General features: G+C 38.2%; 2 protein-coding genes across 2 annotated transcripts in view; one reads left to right on the plus strand and one right to left on the minus strand.

The window, feature by feature from the left end:
* Positions 1 to 23309, plus strand: part of LOC137283525 (monocarboxylate transporter 9-like) — a 32963-nt gene extending 9654 nt beyond the window's left edge. Inside the window, exons 2-3 of the mRNA XM_067815078.1 lie at positions 11950 to 14023; positions 14592 to 23309. Coding sequence (XP_067671179.1) covers positions 12127 to 14023; positions 14592 to 14824 — 2130 coding nt within the window. The 5' untranslated portion in view covers positions 11950 to 12126 and the 3' untranslated portion in view covers positions 14825 to 23309. The remainder of the gene's footprint in view (positions 1 to 11949; positions 14024 to 14591) is intronic.
* LOC137283526 (adenosine receptor A3-like) overlaps positions 9017 to 23512 on the minus strand; it is a 147450-nt gene continuing 132954 nt past the window's right edge. The window contains exon 3 of the mRNA XM_067815079.1: positions 9017 to 9023. Coding sequence (XP_067671180.1) covers positions 9017 to 9023 — 7 coding nt within the window. The remainder of the gene's footprint in view (positions 9024 to 23512) is intronic.

A 23512-nucleotide genomic window follows, 5' to 3' on the forward strand; every position in this document is an offset into this window, starting at 1 on the left:
ATGAGTTCTTTATATTATATAGTAATTAATTTGAAGGGACTAGTTATTAATATTGGGGTGCAGGAGTGATCATTTTACTAGCATCAAATAAAGTATAAAGTGTGTGATTCAAGTGGTTATGTATGTCTTAACAGACGCTAAGGATGACACAGTTCTTTCAGACTATAACAGATGACAGTGACCATTGCTGTCATGCCAAATGTCAGTTGACCCTTGACTTTCACATTGTGATCGAACTTGAATAATCTGAAAATGTATTTCCTTTCTTTTCTTCAATGGACAGTTCCAGTGTATGGTTTCTATTTTCCTTTTTAACTACATGGGCAAGATGCAGCCATGTGAGGTAATCAGCCTGCACCATCAATTTATGATATTAGCCGTATCATGTTAACAACAAGCTGTTGCTCAGTCAGTCTGTCAAGCAGACAGCCAGTGAAGTGAGTGAATTATTCATAATGCATTTCACTATCTCGGAAAAGTGTTCACATAACATAATGTAGGAAAAAATGTGTTCATAAGATGGTTTCTTTTTAGTGGCAAGGTTCTGTCATGGATTTAATTTTTTTTTCCAAATGACAGAATCAACTATAGTGTACTGTGAGTTACAAGTGATGTTCTACACACTGACCTCAAACCTTCCATCAGATATCACAAGATCATGTGCATATATAATATGGTCATGGTAACTGATTTATGAGCATGAAAACAGACTTTTCATAATTTTGCTTATGGTAATTGCTTTTGGTGATCTGCATGACAAGAGAAGATAATTTCGCTGAATGCAACCTGACGTTTAACATGACCTGCATGAGGAATAATTGATCTTTAAACTTGATGCAGCCTGGATCAGTACCTATGTCCATACAATCAAGCATTCCTTTCAGATGAAAGCAGTAAAAGTAGCATTCAGGTTTTCAGTGATTGCAGTGTCTGTTTTCTTTTATGAGTGGATGTTATGTTCATCCATGTTACATGTATATACATATTGTAAACCTTGATCATGTTGACTGTGTGTTGAGAAACACTTCCTGGTGCAGTCTTATAATATCATAACTGAAATGTGGTAACTACACATTTGTACAAACTGCCATGGGCAGCAGCTTGTGCCACATAGAAGTTAATTCTTGTAATAAATAGAGATGTGTGTGTTTGTATGTATTTTCCTGATGGGCAATGAAGCCAACAAAATATTTAGTGGGGCAAGTTCAGAAATGTTTATCATAATAGAATAAGTATTGACATTCATATTTCAGTGATTGGAGACCACTACATTTTCATGCTGTAATGTTTACAAAAAACATCCTGTGAATCAATACAAAGATGTTTTTAAGTAGAAATAGGTTTCACATTCACAATTTAGTGAAGCGATGCCATTACATGACCAAGGGGAATATCTAAAAACAAACTTCCTGTGAATCAATACAAAGACATAGCAATGGTAAAAGTTATGCTGATCAATGTAATCAGTACATGAACTTTCACTGGTGCAAATTTAGCTCATGTTTGTGCATTTCCATGATCAGGAATCAGGGAAGTGTAATATCATGTGTAATATCCTAGGATTTATCACACATGGATGATTATATTTATCCGTGCCAGGTGACACCATTGACACAGTATCGTTCAGGTGACAGTAGGTGGTGATGGTATTTTCAAAAGTGACCAAAGCTGTGAATTTTCAACAGACCTGGTTTTGTATTTATGCTGTCTGTAATATCCTTTGCATGACCTGTGTCATTTGTGTGGTGACAAACTTCTGATTATGGCTTACCTAGACAGCTATCAAAATGTGTCTCAGAATGGTTTCTTGCGGTGATGTTCCCTATGATCTACCACCTCTATATTAAACTCCATGTGATAATAAACATTAGTTTTTATACGATAAGTAACCCTGAATTCAGGTACCTGTAGACAGTATGTCCGAACAACCTATGCAGATTAACCAGGACACTAAATGGATCTTGTGGTCAGACTTGGATGAGTGCATCAAAAGAAAGTGAAAAACCAAGCTAGAATATATCATAATGAAAAGCAAATCCATTATAGTTGGTGAGTCCAGGAAGTAATCCTGATATATGTCTAGTGTGCAGATGTCCTGGTAATAGCTAGAATCAACTCACTGTACATGCTGTCTGCATGCCTAGAGAGGCTTACACATTTACAACATTGTTGATAGCAAGCCATTTGCTTTGCATTCAGTGCCAACAAGAACAAACATCAGTTCCCACAAACAAGCACAGTAAATAAAGATACTGCGAGTATCAGCTCTGTATCTGTATCTTTTTTGATAGATTACAGATAACAGTGTTTTGTGAAAATTTAAACGAGTAGAACTGTTACATATTTTGCATATAAAAATAAGAATATTGTTTGTCCCCAAAAACCTCTGGCAGTGGAGGTGACTTACAGATCAAGTAGTTAGCTTGTTTGAGACTGTGGTGCCAATTTTATGGATCATTGATCATAATATACTGAAGGAACAAATTAACGGATCACATGAAAACACAAGTATTCCTGTATATTTTTCCAGATTTGAGCACATGCTGTGCAGTACAAAGCTTGTGAAGAAACGGTGGAAAAGTATTAGGGAACTCTTGTGCTTTCATGTAATCCTTTACCGGGTTCCCCCAGTATATTATATCACTGAATTGTCTGGTCAAAACCTGTCCCCAATATTGTGCAAGTCGATACATATGTGGTCATGGAATAAGGCTGGATAGACTGGTTTTGATTACATGTCATGCAGATATTTCAGTCATGGTATGTGATGACTAAAGTGTCCACGAGACATTATCAGGCCAAGAAATGCAAGAGTTGTCAGGTATAAAATTCAGGATCAGTTTTTTTTCTACCTATCCAAGCTCACATCTGTTTGTAGGTTATATAATACATGGGCCCTCTGTTTGATGTCAAAGGAGTGAAAGATAAGATCTGTTTCTTTGTATGACTCTACCCACATCTCCAGTGAATAGACTTCATGTGCAGTGTGAGCGATACTGTAAATACGTGTCTGATCCTCAAAATTACGACAGATTATGCACCTAGCAAATCTGATTATAGTATGGCAGATGATGGCAAAATCGTTCACTTTGTGATAAAGGCAACAAAATTTGCACACATGTTCACTTTGGTACACCCTGTCGAAAAGATCATGAATTCTTCATGAATTCTTCATGAAGACTTCATGAAGAATTCATGAACATTAAATGAGACATCTACTTCCTGAAGAGTTCATGAAGATACTTCCTGAAGAGTTCATGAAGATACTTCATGAAGAGTTCATGAAGATACTTCATGAAGATACTTCCTGAAGAATTCATGAAGAGTTCATGAAGATACTTCATGAAGAGTTCATGAAGATACTTCATGAAGAATTCATGAACATTAAATGAGACATCTACTTCATGAAGACTTCCTGAAGAGTTCATGAAGATACTTCCTGAAGAGTTCATGAAGATACTTCCTGAAAAGTTCATGAAGACCCCCTGAACTGTTCATGAAGATACTTCCTGAAGAGCTTTTTCAGCCTTTTTCTGCAACACAAGTCACATAATCTGACCATGCCATGCAAGCTGGCAGGCAACATATAAATTCATCACCAATAGATGTAACATAAATTAAATATCAAGCAGCAAAGAGGACACAAACAGAAGACTAGATTTTGATGGGATTTCCTTTTTATTCAAATCTTCAGCAGAAAATTCTGATTAATTATTTAAAAACAACACAAGAACCTGTATCCAAACATTGTGCTCTAGAATTAAAGAAGCTGTCATCCATATATACTTGTTCTATCTTTACTACAGCTTGGATGTCAATCAGTCTGTATCCAGGAAAATGAACTTATTCAGGAACACCATTTCATGCAGTAGATTGAAATATACAATTTCAGAAAGTGTAATCCCTTCAGACTATATGTTTTTTAAGTAGACAATGAGAGTCACAACCAACAGAGAATTTACAACAGGGCCTATAATCATCTACCTGGAAGTTGTACATGGGGCATCACAATTAATCTCAGAAGAAACAGGATGGAAGAACCTTCAGGAAAAGCAGTGGTAACATCACTGAAGATGCCCACGTTGGTTTAAGAATGGTTAGTGACTGAGTGAGTTGAGTTCCAGCAATACCACAACAAGGAACCCAAGAGAAGGGCTACATACATTGTACTCATGTGACGAATCAAACCCAAGTCTTCAGTGTGAAGAGTGAACACTTTGGCTCAGGAATATAATCATTGAGCAGAACTTCATATTTGTGTCTCAACATTTGCATGATTAGGACCATTTCCTCAGATTCGCCCAGTGGAAATCTGAAAAACATTGTAACCAACAACATTTAATCATAGTCTTTCCATTTCAAAGAGTCTAAAGCAAATACTGAAACTTTGTTGTTTAAAAAAAAATAATTGCTCAAAATGTTAAGTATATATAACTTGTTTCAGATAATTTTTCACCTGATTAATTAAACTATTTTAAATAATTTAATAATTTTTTTAATACAAAGAGTGCATATCAAGTAACAAAAATGGCTTCTAAATCACTAGTCTACATTCATGATCAAATATATTCTGAAATATCTGCATTTCCCAAGACTTAAAATAATCAGCACATCATAAAATAGAAAAACGTATCTTCATGTAACTGAACCTATTTCCAATTCAAATAGATGACTAAACATTGTGGCACATTCACTTTTAATTTACAATCGGTAATTATTCCAAAACTGAATACAAAAACGACAAAGAGAAAATGAAACATCCCGGAAAGTGCCTATAGCAATTATCTCCCTTTTCATTTGAATATATTTTGTTGTTTATAATCAAAGCCAAACAAACTTAGCACCAAACTAGCACCTTGAACTCTGACACCATCTGTATGTGCTCAGATTTAAGTCACCAGCGTTACATGCCCCTGTGTAAGTCCCATCGTACACAAAGTTCGCATTATCATTCAGTACACATTACTGATTTTCCTTCTGAGACTAAGAGACATACACTGTGTAAAACCAACACTTGGTACACTGCTATCTGTTTAAAAAATGTTTCTGTCATTCTCCTCAAAGAGAGTTGCTTATCCCTTCACCAATGTTTGTATATGCATATTCCGGCACTCAAAATAATTTCAAAATTGTTTTTATTTACGTACCGCTCATGGAAATCAACTTGGGATGCATCCATAGGCGATTCCTTTATCTTGAGTCAGTTCTTGACATATCCATCGTTGTATTATCCACGAAATGCGCGATTCGCAAATTCATTAGTGATATTCATCGCCTGAATCGTTGTCTGTTGGCGAAGTTGCATTTGGCGCCTTCTGCCTCGCTCTCGCGCTCGAAGACAGCAGCAATGACGTCATGCCGGGAAACGGTCGCGTCTTTCCGTATCGAATGTTGCAAGTTTGAAGTAAAGACATTTTTTGACAGAAAAGAAAAATTAAGTGTAAATATAAAGCTTAGATCAGGAATAAATCGTGTCTATAAATAAAATAAGATGTATGATTATTGTTATCTGTTCTTAAAGTCACAACAGATTTCGGAAGAACGAAGGGCGGGGCAGTTTGGGCGCGAAAGTTACTCCATCATACCGACAGTGTATAATTTCTCATCTTATGAACAATTAATGGCAAGAATTACAATATTTAGGTATCAATATCGAAATTACAACTTGTCATTATACATGTCGTATTATTGTCAATGGCGGGGATCCCGTAAAAACATGTTCTGAGTTCACGTTCCGTTGTCAATCATAACTTGGAAGAATAGTTTATAATGCACGTCCCTGGTCGTAAATTTTATTTCATTAGGCTAAAATGCTGTAGTTTTAGGGTCATATCGTGCTGGACAGGGAGTGACAGTGGAATGTGTTCTAAAATCGAGAGCATTGAATGTTTTCAACGAGAAGATAAACTTGCGGGTTATGAAAGCTGTCAGAAGCATGGCGATATCAAAATATTTTTCCACATTTCTTTTTTTTCTAGTACTGAGTCGACTGTTAATGTTTTTGACTGTTTTATGTTTTTGCTTCGTTATGAACTTTGCGGAAGACGTTCTTGTGATAGTAAAGTATCTGCATGCATCGTGAGCAATCACGGGATAAATTCAAAGAAATGAGACGATTTTGACAGGAAAACTTTACCTTATGGAGTAAATATGAATAAGGAAGACAAGTAGAAAACTTCCACAGTACCAACTGGTTACGCAGCTATTTTAAGAAGGTAAGTTTTAACTTGAACTGTCCCTATGTTACTAAAACAATTCCTGTTAGGCACAGAATCGTTTAGCGTTCTTTTATGCATTGTTTGTTGTATATATTATGAAACAACAACAAAAGTTACTAGACAAACACTAGTAATGCCACGAGAGATAGGATTTACAGATAATTTAAACTTAATTAAATATGTTGAAAGTATGTTTATGCCTCATCTGTAATCGTTTACATAACAACTTATCTAACATGAATAAAAGTATTGTAGCTTGTAATATTTATTCTGTATTTTCTTTTTAATGCAGTTTACTCTGGAAATTAGTAGTGAATAAGATTAAACTTACTTCATGAACAAAAACTTCATGAAGTAACATATAACTTCATGAAGTGTGAAATAACTTCATGAAGTTGAAGAAGTCTTTATGAAATATGTCTTCATGAAGTAACAAAACTTCATGAAGTGTGAAATAACTTCATGAAGTTGAAGAAGTCTTCATGAAGTGTGTCTTCATGAAGTAACAAAACTTCATGAAGTGTGAAATTACTTCATGAAGTTGATGAAGTCTTCATGAACTCTTCATGAAATCTTCATGAACTTCATGAAGACTTCATGAACTCATGAACTGAATTTCGCAGGGGCTGAGTGACACATGTTGTGTTATTATTTTGGAAACTAATTGTCATATATATATGTGGATGTGGAATGTAACAAATGACATATGCCATAAAGGTCAAGGTCATAGAGCATCTTGTGTGACCGCCATTAGGATTAATTGATGCCTGACATCAGTGCTTGTAATTTTGTATCCAATAGATTGTTCCAGTGGAACTCTGTGAGGGTGTCCTAATATTCTTCCTGTAAACCCAGAAACAAAGCATCTAAGGTTCTGAGTGAGACTGGTTCAGGTCTGGTGATCGGGAGGGCAATGCAAGAGCCTGAATGTTAATGTTGTGCTGAGCAAGAAAATCTTTGTTTATGTGAATCTTGCGGTATGCGGTTGAGCATTGTCATGCTGGAAAATGACGTTCTGACAGTTCCTGTATGTAATGACATAAGGTCTGATGGTTTTATCACAGTAACGTTTGAGCTGTAAGACTTTTTTGGATGTGAATGCAGTTCATCCAACAGATCTTCCACTGCTTGCCCAAACCATAACACTTTCTCCACCAAGTCTATCTGCATCCTGTCCACAACTTGGAGAATACTCTTCATGACATCATCTGTACACACACTCATCTGCCAGGACACCTGACCATATACCAGACAGTGATATCATTACTGAACATGTCAGTTTTCCATTTTGGCATCAAGGAGATGGTTTCGACTCCACTGGGTATGTTGTTCCTAATGATGATGAAAGGAAAGGTCCCTGCAAACGTCCCCTCATCCTCGATATCTCCAGGGTATACGTTCCGATAAGTCTCCACTATACCCTGGACGCATCTACGGCTCTGCCAGATAAATTTATTACCTCCCTTTGCTGGCTCCGCCTTCTCACAGTAGCTAATCAGCTAGACCGCCGTTATAACCGAGCTTGCCAGTGTCAACAAAGGTAGCAGTTGCAACTGCGAAGGTTTGCTCGCAGTGCGACTCAGATTTTAGGGAAATCATACAAACAAACTGACAGGTCCGAAACTTTAAAACAACATATGCAAGAACGCCTTCTACCTCTGCCAGAGAACCTCTGCATGGTTTCTGTTGCCAAGTATAATCGGTGAGATAATTAAAAAAACGAAAGTGAGTTGTGATTGGTTCGTTCAACTTCCCAGCGTAGACACCTGATTGGATCAAAAGACAGCCAAGGGAGGTAATAAATTTATCTGGCAGAGCCATAGATGCGTCCAGGGAATAGTGGAGACTTATCGGAACGTATACCCTAGAGATATCGAGGATGAGGTCCCCTAGGATCAATATAAGCTTAAACCAGGCGGTTCCTGACAGTTTTGTCCGAGGTTTGACGATGTTCTGCCACTACAGATGCTGCAGAGGATGCAGTCGTGAACGTGTCCTGGGTAGATGTGGTCATTCAATCTGTTCCTGACTGAGGACGATCATGTGTCGTTCCATGCTTCGGGTGTCTATGCCAAAGTCTTCATATGGTACTGTGGACACAAAAAATTCCTTGCAATCACTAACCTAGGTTTGTGTCCCCACATTGGCAGAATGTGTGAAGCCAATTTCTAGTGTCCCTTACAATGATATTGCTGGAATGTTGCTAAAACTAAAACTACCTCACTTAGTAAACTGATAGCTATTACAAATCAGGCCATTTTTAAACTCAATGATGGTATTGGTTGGAACACTTGTGGCATTCAAACAGTAAAAATGAGTTCTTGATACAAAATGTACTGATCCTTCATGCAGTGTTCGCACGAGCCATAAAATTTAGCAGTCATCATGACTCCCTGGTGTCATCAGGGTGAGTCGTGGACATGTTTTGGAGAGTTACCGGGAATTCCCATATTTAGACCCATGCGAAATTTAGCCCATAGGCTAAAATACAGGATTTTTTCGTGTATTTAGGCCCGTGGGCTTAAATACAGAATTTATTCATGTATTTAGGTCCATGGGCTTAATTTTGGATTTGATTCTTGGGTGTTTAGAGTGACATCCCTTTCTAAGTGCATGGCGTAACTTGATGTTTTCAACTTGAGTAGTGCCGTGCGACTAGAGGTTATCACATTTACAGAACATTTTGGACACCAGTTACATTGCAGTTATTAGAGACAGAAATTGTTGATCTTAATCCTTAGGTGTATGCAGTTGCAGATAAATTGAATCATGTGGTAATTGGACATATTCCACGTGAGCTAATGTGTGAAATTTCTTTATAAGAAGAGGTGGGAGTCGTCAAGCGCTGGTGTGTGACACTCAACCCAGACGTTCAAATCTGCCACATGGAGGACTTGAAATTCCTGCATCATGTATCTTTATCTGATTTAAGAACAAAATTACCTCGTACTGAGATGGTATCCAAAGCAATCGAAGCCATTCAAGGATCCACAGTTACCCGCTTTTTTTAAGTTATGTAGCATTGCCAAAAATGGAAATAAAGTTCCAGTAGATCATCTGAATGGCAGATTACATGAAGTTCTGGGATTCCATTCCGGTTTCGAGGAAGTCAGTATGGGTGGCAATGATGCTGATGATCCAGGTGATTCCGAGGAAGAGTTGCCTGAACGAGACCTTCACATTGAATAGTGTCATTGTCATAGACATCAGTCAATCAGTCACTCCTGTCGTAATAGTTTGAAGTTCATGTTTGCTTTAAATAGACTCTTAACTTCCTCATTCAAGTTCACATTTTCCCACGTGACTAAACTTTCAATTTTGAATTTATGGACCATTTTCCCGATTAAAGGGTTCTGTAAAATTTGAATTCTTTTTCTTTTTATCAAAATATTTTACATTTTCGAATTTATGCCCTTGGCTTAAAGATGGTTAAAATATTCCATCACCAGAACAGTGATTTTCCGTTAAGCCAGGGGCTTGAAAAGAGAAATTCTCGGCAACTTCAGTTTGGAACCTTCATCAAGACATCAGCTGTGATTGTTTAATAAAAACAAAAAACAAGGTACTGCAGGCCAGGTATTTAATCCGTACTGAACAGTTAACTGGCAAACAATAAAGTAAGCAGTTTTAAGCAACAGCAAATTTCAAGTAGATTATATGAGTTTTAGGCCCAGTAGTGTTGTGTCAACAATGATGCAACCCTCTAAATTCCCTCCATATTTGAGATGCGTCAAATTCACTAGTTTCTCCATCAGGACAAACAGTCTGTTCATGCTGTCATGTGCAGCTACAAACTGTTGATCGAGATAATACATGTATATGAAGAAATGGATTAGAGAACATTTTAGTGGCATCAATGATGCTTTAGTGACAAATGTAATGATAGGATATATATATCATTACTGCAATAATTAACTCAGGAATTTCCACGTGGTACAGGTATTTTTATATCGGCTAGATACTCAGCTGTCTAGAGCTACTTTAATAGTTAATCTGTTATCACTCCACACACATATTTTCCATGATTGCTGACTCCATGAGGTGTCGCAAAGAGGTAATATGTAGTACACTTTTATGTGAATGTATGTCTAGTAAACATTACAATCATTGTGGGGAATTTGCCTGAGCTGAGCTGAGACTAGTGGAGTGAGGTGAAAAGCTGAATGCCAGCCACTAATATCGTTTTATTGCTCAGTGAAGTATATATTGATACAACTGTGTAAGTGTCAGTATTTACCCAACCAATCTTCATTACACTTTACATTCAGTAGATAACGTTAATCTGTTCTTAAACATGAAGAAAGCAGTTGTTTGAACTTGTTTGGTTCAAACAAAGAAATCATGCAGCTTTGGAGTACTTATCTAGCAGCCAAGGGAACCACTTCTTAAACACTCTGATAAAATCTTGACATGTACAGCAAATGTACGTCAGTTTTGAGGTGGGTCATTTTAAAATGACTCACTTTGATGAATTAAAGTCAACAGTTTCTATATGAATCTCAAAACACATCACCTTTCAAATATCTATGCTAACTTACACAAACAATGTGTCAGTCTCACCCAGTGCACATAGCACATACACAGCACAAACCATGTTAAGTGGTGTCCATCCACAACCTTGAAACATTTGTGCCCTCTGCATGTCAACAATTACAGGCAGAACCAGTTTTCATCATGCTTCAAACTAGTATGACACCATATGCTTCTGAATATGTAATTTTGTCATTTGGGGACAGATATTACTGTTGTATTTCAAGTATCGGTAGCTGTGTTTCAGTCTCAAAATCTCCAAAGAGTGAAATAGTTGAGGTAGCACGCTCCAGTTGGTTGAGATTGGTTCCCTGGATGCTTTTTACTGACCATCGTGTTTGGATACAGATATGAGTCAGGCCATAACCAGGAATAAATATCTTGTATACATTACACTCGGTGGAGGAAGGAAGGGCGTGGCGTGGCGTTGTGTATTGTTGGGATAGTACAGGAAGCATCTCTCTGATAATGACTTGTTGACAACTCCCACAAGTTTGTGACATTTCCCAGAGAGGATGTCCCTTTTATGAGAGGGAAACCGGTGAAGATCCGGGTTATACTTAGACTTCATCTTCAGTAGCTCATGCTTGTTATAGGAGATGACTAACACGATCTGGTGGTCAGACTCACTGACTTTGTTGACACGTCATTCAATCCCTACTGTGTAGATCAGTGTTCATACTATTGATCACTGATTTGTGTGGCAAAAACTCAGTTATTTATCTACCACCACCAAATTTTCTTTTCCTTGATACTTACTTTCCTTACATAATAGGTAAAACAATAAATGACCAAACTTAACACTACTTATGTATCTATAACCATGTATGATATATTTGGTCTTTATAGCAATGCCATCAAGACATGATAAATATTGTCTTTAAGAAAATCCCATGAAGTATACTCCAAATGAACCACATACCTGTTAAGTGACGTGTTATATATATATTAGTGGACAATAAGAGTAGTATTTAGCACAATATTCACTAAGGGAAATAAGTTATTGAACATAACTTCATGGGAGTGTTCCTTTTTTAGTGTCAGATTTTCTCTCACAGCGCTATTAAAAGCTGGTGATGAAAACACGAAAATATCAAAGGAACTTTTGAATTTTCCTGTATTCCCCTATTTGTTTCTCTCAGTATATTTTATGAGTTTGTTTTACGCAAATTGCAAAGTAATGAATCTTGTTGGCTTGCAGGGTTTTCCTGGATTGGAGCATCTGTATGGCAAGTCACTGTGGAAAGAAACCTTCCAGGAGTACCAAGACCTCAACACTTAAAAGCATTTTACACCTCAGCAGGCCAATGACTAAACTATGCCTCTCCACCCTCTTCTCAATCTATGCTGCGGAGTTCTTCAGTAGTAATTCTTTAATATGGCAGAGACTAAGAACTTATTTGTGCCTCGGTCCCGCCACCAGTCATCTGACAGCAGCACGAGCTGTAACACGGAGCACTCTGATAGCTCCTCCTCATCTGACAGCTCAGTGGTAAGTCTTCCACATGCTCCAGATGGTGGATGGGGCTGGGTGGTTGTTCTTGGGGCTTTCATAGTCTCTGCTGTTTGTGATGGATGTGCATTTTCCTTTGGAGTCTTGTATACAGAACTTTTAGACCATTTTGGTGAGAGCAAAAGTAAAACATCATGGATTGGCTCTCTGTTTGTGGGTGTACCACTCGTTTGTGGGCCTCTAGCCAGTGCGCTGGTGACCAAATTTGGATGTCGAAAAATGACAATAGTTGCGGGATTTATCTCCTCTGCTGGATTCATCCTCAGTTCTTTCGGAAGCTCAATAGAGATGCTGTGCATAACATTCGGATTGGTTGCAGGAGTAGGAATGTCGTTCTGTTATGTCACGTCAGTAGTTATAGTGGCTTTTTACTTTGAACAAAAGAGAGCACTTGCAACAGGACTTGCAGTGTGTGGGTCAGGAATAGGAACGTTTATATTTGCACCATTGACGGAACTACTGATTGATAAATATGGGTGGAGAGGCACTGTGCTTATTCTGGGAGGTGTGCTCTTGAATATTGTTGTTTGTGGAGCTTTATTTCGTCCACTAAAGTTTACAAGAGCAGAAAGGAGAAGGAGGGCACTGGAACAGTTTGACAAATTATCCCGAACCATTTCGCGCCAAAGCCTGCCCTCACGAGGACGTAGCCGCTATAGCAGTGAAGTAAGTCACTCAGACAGTTCTGAGGAAGAGAACAAAGACAACCAATTTGAACTTGAACAAATAAGTCATTCTCAAGTGCAGCTCCCTACATATGTCAATTCAGACCAAAAAACCGAAATTCCACAAGAGGTTCTTGCCAAATTTCGTAAAAATGGTTCAAACATCGAAGTAACCCTTCAAAGATTCTTCCATAGTCTGAATTTCACAGTAGCTGATGCGCAGGTAAAGACTGCAGAATTATTGACTGTTACAAGTGATGATCAGATTGTGTTTATGACACAAGAACCTCAGGAAAATAAACTCACCAATGGTGTGTCCAGTACAAGCAATGATACTCCTCAAAATCGCCAGAAACAGCATCCACATCGTGGACATGGGGTGTGGCAACGTAAGACACCAGTGAAACCTAGCAAGATGGTGCAGTACCTTCCCCTCTATAGGAAGGACATTTTCTATAGGGGAAACCTCCTTAAATTGTCTGGCACACATTACAGATCCAGCAGCTGCCCAGAACTGTACATAAGTTCTTTTGAGGATGATGATGATGATGATGATGATGATATATTTGACATATGTCCTCTTTGCAAAATTCTCCGCTTATCAAAACAAGTGAAGAGGGTGATGAAAACAATGTTTGATGTGAAGATTCTCGGTAACCCTTTGTTCTTAGTATTTGCAGTCTCCAACTTTATTCTTTATTTCTGGTATGATGTACCATATGTTTTCATGGCTGATAGGGCAACAGAGCTGGGTGTTTCAGAGGAGAGGGCTTCGCTGATAATCTCTGTGATTGGCATAGTCAACACAATTGGCCAGGTACTGTATGGCTACCTGGGTGACAAGGACATCAGCCTCAACTTGTTGTATGCTGTGTCCTGCATCCTGTCTGGTGTGAGTGTGTTGCTGGTGCCACTCTTACACTCCTACTGGTACATGTGCACCCTAGCAGGCAGCTTTGGCTTCTTCATCGGCTCCAACTATGCCCTGACCACCGTCATGCTGGTGGAGTTCTTGGGGATAGACAAACTGACCAATGCCTGTGGACTGCTGATGATGATTCAGGGAATTGCCAATCTGATTGGGCCCCCTGTTGCTGGTAAGTGAGACATTGTACTCTCAGTATGAAGATTTCTTTTCTAATCTCTTTGCTTTAGATGACAATGTGGAGTACTGAAATGTGACTATATTTTTGAGCACTCCTGACCAAAAGTCAAGTGATCTTTTGTCATGTCCCTGCATTGTTCAGGCATCAGCTTCTATAAACATCTTCTCCACCATACCAATGAGGCTGAAACACCACATGCCTGTTTCACTAAAAATATGAAGGCAACCATATTGGAAAAAATATCTGAAGCCTTACTCTTTCATATTTATAAAATTTATGTATATCCTTACCCTGTAGTGAACCTCTTGTATTTCAGTTGAAAAACTAGATGTGTGAAACATTATGAGCCTCAAAAAAAATCAATGGACTTTTGACAATGTAATTTGGTAGCAGACAATTTTCTTATTTTGCACACATTTTCTGGGACAGTTTCATATTTTTCATAAAATCCCATTTCAGAGGAGAATATTGTATGGTCAGTATACTATTGATCAGAACTAAATCTCTACAGACAAGCAGAGAGAGATTTGGCCATGATGACTTCTGTTATCTCCCACAGGTTGGATGTATGATGAGACAAAGAGCTACGATGCCACATTCTATGCTGCTGGTGCCTTCATAATCATAGCCGGTGCAATGCTGCTTGTAATCAAGTGTCTGAAGCGGTTGAGAAAGTGGAAACGGATGCGTCACTATAATCGGGATATAGTGGTGAAGGCATCTTCAAGTGGAAGGCGGGTACAGATACAGGAGCCCAGCTGTGTTGTGGTGGAGATTGAGTCTGTGGTGTGAATGCACCTGTCAGTGTGGGACATCTGTAGTTGATCCAGTATTTCAATACACCTGTGTGGTACTAATGCCAGAAAAGTGCACCTGTTAGGTGGTGCATGTGTGGAGTGGGTTCTTGGCAATATATACTGATAGCTTGCTCAGGGACATGTGCTTGTGCACTGACTGCGGATAAGATTGAGTGTGGCATGTGTATTTAAGGTGGAGCCCATGTTGGCATGTAAGCTGTGCGCCAGATGGTCTAAGGTGAGCACATGTTGGCAAGTAAGCTGTGTGCCAGATGGTTTAAGGTGAGCTCATGTTGTGTGCCAGATGCTTTAAGGTGGAGCCATGTTGGCATTTGAATTGTTTGCCAGATGGTCTAAGATGAGACCATGTTGGCATTTGAATTTTGTGCCAGATGTTTTAACATGAGACCATGTTGGCATTTGAATTGTGTGCCAGATGTTTTAACATGAGACTATGTTGGCATTTGAATTTTGTGCCAGATGATTTAAGGTCATCCTCGATGTCTCCAGGGTATACGTTCCGATAAGTCTGCACTATACCCTGGATGCATCTGCAGCTAAGCCCGATAAATTTATTACCTCCCTTGGCTGGCTTTATAACCATTCAGGTGTATACGCTGGGAAGTTGAGCGAGCCAATCACAAAACACTTTCGCTTTTTAAATTATCTAACCGATTAAACTAGGCAACACGAACCATGCACAAATTCTCTGAAAGAGGCAGAAGGAGTTCTTGCATATATTTTTAAAATTTTTTTGATCTATCAATGTGTCTGTATGATTTCTCCTAAATCTGAGTCACACTGTGAACATACCTTCACAGTTGCAACCGCTATCTTTATTGAAACTGACAAGTTCAATTGTAACGGCTGCTTAGCTGATTGGCTGATTGTGAGAATGCGAGCCAGCAAAGGGGGGTAATAAAATTTTCGGACCGAGCCGTAGATGCATCCTGGGTATAGTGGAGACTTATTGGAACGTATACCCTGGAGATATTGAGGATGTTTTAAGGTGAGACCACGTTGGCTTTTGAGGCGTGTGCCAGATGTTTAAGGTGAGACCACGTTGGCGCTTGAGTTGTGTGCCGAATAGTCTAGGGTGAGGTCAATGGTGATAAATGAGTTGCATAACACATAGTCCGAGTCTGTGGATACTTTAAATGCCATGTTGGAGATGAATGGGGTAAATTTATGAACAAGGTGTATATTTTGCATATTAATCGAAACATTGATTTGAGGTCAGTTATTTCTTCCTTATTTTACTGTTACTCATCACAGATCTCAATTTCAATGATGTTAATCTCGTGCTGTCTACATAACAGCTAGCAGATGTTTAGTCATAGTGTGTATAGACTGGTAGTTCATCTGCACCAATAGTCAAATGAGGTTATATATTTCGCTTCGTGTTAGACATTTTCTGTTCATGAAGTTTGGCTCCATTTGCTATCTATCCCTTTGAAAAAAGTGAGAAGTTTTCCCCTTGCGGTAGTTCATAGTTGATTTCATCATTCTTGTTTTGGTTTTGTCTACGTACTATTAATTTTGTCTTTGACTAACCAGAATACATACTGGGAAGACAAGATGACATGTCACTATTTTTATATCTGATTTTCTTACTATTTTGACAGATATCTTGTTTGGTGCTTAAATGCATTATTATTACAAAAATACAGATGTCTTTGTTTGTGATAATTGTTACAAATATGATTTCAATTTAGTTGAAGTTTTTGTTATTTTACCCACTTTCAGCATCGGTATGATGACAGTGAACTATAATTTCCTGTGCTCTTTAAGTATAATCTGTACATGTTGTATGTTTTATTTTGAAGACATTAGAGGTTTTTCAGTCTTATCCTCTCTTTGTGTCATGACAAATTCTCTGGCATCTTTGCCATCAAGGTAATAGGTCTTATTTTACAAGGTAAAATATCGAAATACCTGTCCTATTTACCATCTTTATTTCAACTCAAATATTGTTAAAAAGTCATTAGTGCTTTATTGACACAAGCAGGATGTGTTATTTCAGTGACGATACAACTATGATCATTCAGATTGAAATCATTCAGTGATGTCTCCTGTTTTCTGATTCAAAAGAGCCAACAAATCAAATGTACTCTTTGTGAATCAAAGTGATTATTGCAACTTTGTTTATATACACAAACGGTGGTGTCTTCTTTTGTTAATGTATATTTATTTATTATTGGTTGTATTGTATGATCTTGATCATCCTGTTAGAACTGGAAGTGAAAAATCCAATTGAAAACCCTGTATTCTTGAAACAAATCTTCTTTGAAATTATATGGATACAGGCGACTTACTGTGAAGAGTTGCATCCCTTGGGAGCGGAAGCTTTGCTCATGGGTTTAAATCTTTCCCCTGATAATCATTCTTGTTATATCATTTTGTTTATAGCACGCTCCAGATAAGTGTTAAATACAACTCATGTCAATAACATAGTTTCTAGCTTATCATTCGCACAGTTGTCCAAGTATTGTTCTTCACTTGGATAAGGGACACTTCCAGTGATGTGATATCTGTATCTCTGTGAATATTAGTAGTCATAATTATCTGTGGGCGTTTTGTTTTTGTGTTCCAGATCAACCTCAGATTTGATCTGTGTTTTTCTTTTGATTTGAACATGTACTTCTACTAGGAGTTTTATATATCCCACAGAATCTTATCCATAACTTTATTATCTTGTGTATTACCCTGCTTTCTTTACCTCATTGTTTGTATGTTGTGTATGTGAATATCACTGGTAGTCAACCTATATCCAGTTTGGTAGTTGAGAATAGGGCACTTTCCACTTTACTTTACATAGCAGTAGTCTGGACATGCAGGATCTGATGTTCATTTGGGATGTTAAATCCTAACCAAACCTTCATTATAAAGATACTAAAGAAATCAACTTGTTTGTATCATGAATGCATGATATTTGTGTGAGTTTGTGCTAACTGCTTCTCTTGATAGTGAGGTCAATGTACACTGTCCTTTTCCAGAAAACTTCTTGTTAGGTCATTTTTAGAGATGTCTAAAAACAGCTTAGAAAACACTTGTGAACTGTGAGTAAGTTTGGCCTGTTTATTATGTCACCAAAATGTGATGATAAACACTAAAAGTTCTTTAAGTTATGGAAAGAAGTCCTAACACACATTCCTGGTTATAAACCACCCCACCCCACCCCATGCACACGTTCACCGACACCCCACTGTAGATCTTCCTGATGGCTAATGCAGGTGCATTCTCTTCCCACAGAGGTTACTTGTCATATCTTCCTACGAACCTCTGTTCTAATACGGCCATATTTCGCGGTTCTCATAAAATCCTCCCAGATTTATCTCCCTTTTTTTCTGTCCAATCAGAACACGTGTTATATCGACTTAGATTCAACTTGACAAATGCAAGCAATGTGGAGAAAAAAAAAATGACATGACTGAGTTCTGTCTAGAAGAAACCTTTGAGTATCGCACTTGGGAAGAGGTTCTAGTTTTCACAATGCATCCGGAAATTGCCGAGATCTTTCGAACTTTTGAAACAAGGTCGCTGATTACACTACTAAATCTGATTGCCTCCAATCACGAGTCTTGAATACTCGCACCATGAAAGGGTTGTATTAGAGCAGATGTTACGTAGGAAGATGTGACAAGTAACCACTGTGGGAAGAGAATGATGCAGGTGGTACTCTGTGTAAAATGTTGATCTGAGGACAGATGGATGACTTACCTGGGTCTGTGTCCACAAAGTGATGGTAACAACTCCACATAGACATACCATAGTTGTATTATCAAGTTTGCTTTGTAGAACTGGACTCTGATCATGCTGCTGTTTAATGTCACAATTTCATCAACTGATGACTTCATTTTTTAAGGAGGTCAAAGGAGCTGTTTTTGTTCTATGCATCAAAATCCCATTACATTCATCAGAACATATATGTTGATGCAATGCGAATACTGCCAGGTCCTATTCGTTGGAAGGATGCACATCTTAGACTCTGTGGAGATTAACTTAGTTCAGTGTAGAGGGTTTGTACAAATACAGTTGCGTCAGTTTTGTGTAGGAAGTGAACATTGTGGTAACAAATATTTCTCTATTCAGAATATGCAAGAAAAATAACAACAACCTAGACCAGGGAAAGCAAATGCACCTTTAACATAACCTGAGACAGTTTTCCTGTCACACTTTAATGTGGCATGTTTCACTTAAGTTTTTAATTCCATGTTATTTCATCTCTTCTCATATTATGCACAGTCAAGAGTCGTGTGTGAACTTTAGAGAGCTATTTTTTGTATGTATTATTTACATATTTTTCAAATCTTACAAAATCATCTCATGCATATGCAGTCAACTCAGTTGTTTCATCAGCTCTGCATGTGAGAATGGTCACCTTAGTTTTTCTGACACCCAGAAAGACAGTATAAGTCTCATAATGTGTTGATCACTGTTAAACTATGTCATCTTGTATTCACATTCTTTACCTAAATTCACAGGATGTTTTCAAAATGCATTTAAATTTTATTGTCTATTTCAATTTGAACTTGTTTGCAAAATATATATTTGTTTAGACATAGATACAAGTGTTCTGACATGAGTTCCTCAAGTGACTTGGTGCCAAACAGTCCTCCCAGACCAACAAGGGTGTCTGCAGCACTTAAGGAAGAGGGGTACAGTTGAACCCCGTTTACTTGCACCCCACATATCCGGAAACTCGGAAACTTACGCTCATTAATTGTACTTGCTTAATCGGACCCCACGCTTCTGGACCCGGACAGCGAATTTTCAAACCATTCCTATAGATTTCCGTTGCAAAATGATCCAGTTATCCGGATGGATATGTGCAACATGCATGTGTATGTGTCATGTCACTATCGTTTACCACACGACTAGGTGATTTCACTCTTAATCTATTGGAAGGCATTTGATGTGAATTGATTAATTATCCATCAAAACACTAGGGACGCGTGTCACCAGGGTTGTTCATTAGGATTTGGCAGGTGTGGGAACATCTCATCAGTAATGAAAACACATTGTTAAGAAAGAATAAGGTAAACAACACTGTAATTGTACTGTATATAACACTTATAAATCGAATCCTACGATGTACATCTGTTGCGATCTAAGTTAAAAATAGCCTGCCACATGATCTAAGTCATGTGATCCCACCTGGAAGACAGCATACGTTCAACGCAATGTCCTATGTTTTGAGGGCATTTAAAATTAAAAAAAAAGAATATGCATTTGGCAAAATAGAGACTTTTTCTCATCAATTTTTTCATCTAACTTACTACATGATTACGTATGAGATTTGCTGTTATAAGTATTGCCTGTTGATTTATTGATGTACATACATGAACATTGTTTGCTTTCATTTAATGTTTGATCCAGTTAACCGGACTTCTCACTATTCGGATGATTTTTTAGTGAAACCAAAACGTCCAGATAAACGGGGTTTGACTGTATTTGTTATTCAGTTACTTCTTGTTTGGTGTATCTTTATGTGTCTGTACCCTGGGCTTTCTTATATTGGGTCTGCTTAAACCATGTGCATGTTTTGGAGAAGTGTGTATTACTACTTACATGGGATATCACATAAATTTGTGTTTGCTGCGGTTGTTTAACTGTAGACTAAATGAGTAGCGGAAATACGTCAGAACATTAGCTTGTTATGTAGATAAAAAGTCAGAGTGGTATTACTGTTAATGTGCTTGTATTACTATTAATGTGCTTGTACATTTGCTCAGTTGCCCATTTAGTTTGCTTCAACCCCAGTACAGTATACTTAGAATATTTCTAAACTGTGTTATGAACTGTTCTACCTGGTGTGTTGATAATCAAATTAAGAATATCAGAAGAATTAGGGCAGTTTGAATCTTTGAGTAAGCGTGATTCTATGGTGATTTCAGCTGCGGTTCAACTAGAAAGGCAAATCCTCTTGAATGCTGTAGATGCTTGAGCTCAGTAGTTGACTCAACATCTGTAGTCAACATGTTCATGTATTGCCCCTCAACCTCAGTTTGTGGGTCAATGTTGTAAAATGACACTCTTTGAGAAGTGTAGTGTTGAAAAGTCGGTAGGAATGCTTTCATAGCTTGTTTTTAGATAAACTTGTCTATGATAGATTTTTTCTTGGTGTTGTGTTAACTTATAAACTGGAAGTTAATCTACTCAAGGTTCTAGTTTTGGTCAAATGGGAAAAGGTGCTCTAGGGTTGCCCCCAGATGCATTTTGACATAATAACTTTGGTGATAGGTTCAACGTCTGGTTTTATTTCTATTCCTAGGCTGTCTTTGAAGCATTTTGAGGGTTTAATATTTGTAGGCAGTTCATTGCATTGAAATACAGTGATTTTCGAGTCATGTTTTCCATGTGTTTTATGGATCAGTAAGTGAGACATCTGACGGAAAATGTTGGTGATGAGACACTGTGTGGAAAGTTAGATGTTAGAAGTGGATAGACCTGTGTGTTGAAGTTGTGGATAGAACTGTCTGACTGATGGTTGTGTTGTTGTTGGATGACATCAGGATACTGGTACATGGATAAGAAATGTCTCAGGAAATTGTCACTGGATCTTGCCTTCAGAGCTGAAGCTGTGTTATGATGTGAATGGAATTACCTGTTCTGTAATACAGTGTACATGTTTGTCTGCCTTTGCTTTCACTGCTGGATAAGTGCCATATGTAGCTGGTATCAATTTGAACATGCAGTGCCACCAAACAACATGTTTTGAACTGTTCTGTGTAAACAAACTTCTGGGAAATGGCACTCTTACATCCAATTGTGACATTACAGGTCTGTATCACGTAGTCTGGTTTTCTTAAACTTGGTTGGTATTTTGTGCTGAGCCATAAAAATACAAACTAGGGGCAGAGAAAGTGTTATGAGCATAATGTGATGCATTGCAATCATTTAGGGTAGGGTGAAATAGCTAAGTATTTTGTTGCCTTGCTGAAGCTGTGAAGTGTTCAATGACGCTATTTTACTGCCTTAACCATATATGCCTGCAACTTGGCTATCTCTTGCCACACTCAGTGTTAGAACAGCACTAGCCAAGTCCCTGCTTGCTCACCTGCAGCTGTGATACCAGACATCTCCCTCTAATACTCTTTTGCCTGCACTTCAGTAGACTTCTGCATGTTCCATGACTCTCATAGGCTTCCTAAGTTTGAATTTGAATTTGAAAACAACTTGCGTGTACTGCTGTCTCATGAGATGGGTTAAGTAGTAGAAATGAACCTTTGACAATGTTTTGTTAGCATCTAGATTCATTGTCTGTTGTGTGAAGTGGGCATGGCTGTTGTTCAAGCAGTCATTGTCTTTTGTGCATCTACAGATGCTTAGCTAGAAACTGAGTGTTTGCTGACAGTCCGAGTGAGACACCCCGAGTGCTTTTGTCTCAAGCGGAGCTGTGATATGGCCCAGAAGGCAGTGTGATCATGAGACGTATACATATTAGGACTGGTCACCTACGACTGAAACAAGCATCACATCACAGATCTGACGACTCGTGTGATGTGATGCCCGGATAGCAAGATAAGTATGACTTATGAAGCCCGATGTGTATTTTTCTATCACTGCATAGTTGTGTGTCAGGCAGTCCTGATGTACCCATAAAACTGTCATGCTGCACCTCCCCCCTCCTCCTAGAAGGTCCAGTATCTGCTCTGCCAGGAATACATTGTACATCCCCATCTATGTGCCAACACTGTCAGCTGAATAGGCCTGGTTATCATCATCATCAGACAAAGTGAAAATGTGAAGTTCACTAGTGACAACTCACTGCTGTGTCACCAGGCCTTGGAGCAGAGTCTTCAGGCTTCTTGTGTTATTGGTGTTTGTCATACCAAAGTTAATGTGGAGCGCTTATCGAAATAGGGTTGAAATGAAAATACCTGTACAAACATACATACCTGGTCCTTTTCTGGGATCTGAGATTATTTTAGATATTGAAGTAACAACAGTCTTTATGTCCATTTGTGGGTAAAGCTTTTTCTACCTCACCAGTTTCTGCAAACTTTGTGCCAGGGCTTTGTTCCACAAAATGATCTGAGCAATAAATGACTGTTTGGACTAGAGGAATGCTGGGATCATCATATAGAAGTTTGAGGAGGGGCAGGCCAAAGACAGGCAAGACATAGCTGTACAGGACATCGGAACACATGGAGCTGACGTATGAGAAGCACAACTATTTTGTTATGCATCAAAGTTGTTAAATATGTTTATTATATTTGTTTTAGTGTTGTTATTTTATTATTTTGTACCCGAGGGGGCATAATGTGTTTGTGGATGACAATAGCGTTCCTTGTTATTCAGCAGTATGACTTGTATGGCATTTTATTTAACCAGGTTGTTTATGAGAATATATAAACAATTTGCTGTGTTATCTCTATTTCTAACTTTTCACTTCAACTTTTGAAATCCAATTGCTTGTCCTTGTACAATACTTACTACACGTTTTATTGTCTTATGAGAATAAACTTTGAAGGCAGTCTACTTTACTTTGGTCTTTACCCTACTAGCAGTGTTGTGGCTGAGTTAAGAATGTTCAGTCATCACACATCGTTATCTTTGTTGATTCATTGTCTTATGCTTGGTGCAGTTCCCTTTTTCCTGTGTGTACCTGCTGGCATTCTTGAGAGTAGTCTGCCAGCTGCGAGGGAAGGTTTATTTAGTACATTGTCCTTGGACTCAG

The sequence above is a fragment of the Haliotis asinina genome, chromosome 5 (genome assembly GCF_037392515.1).
Source record: "Haliotis asinina isolate JCU_RB_2024 chromosome 5, JCU_Hal_asi_v2, whole genome shotgun sequence".
NCBI classification, from domain to species: Eukaryota; Metazoa; Mollusca; class Gastropoda; order Lepetellida; family Haliotidae; genus Haliotis; species Haliotis asinina.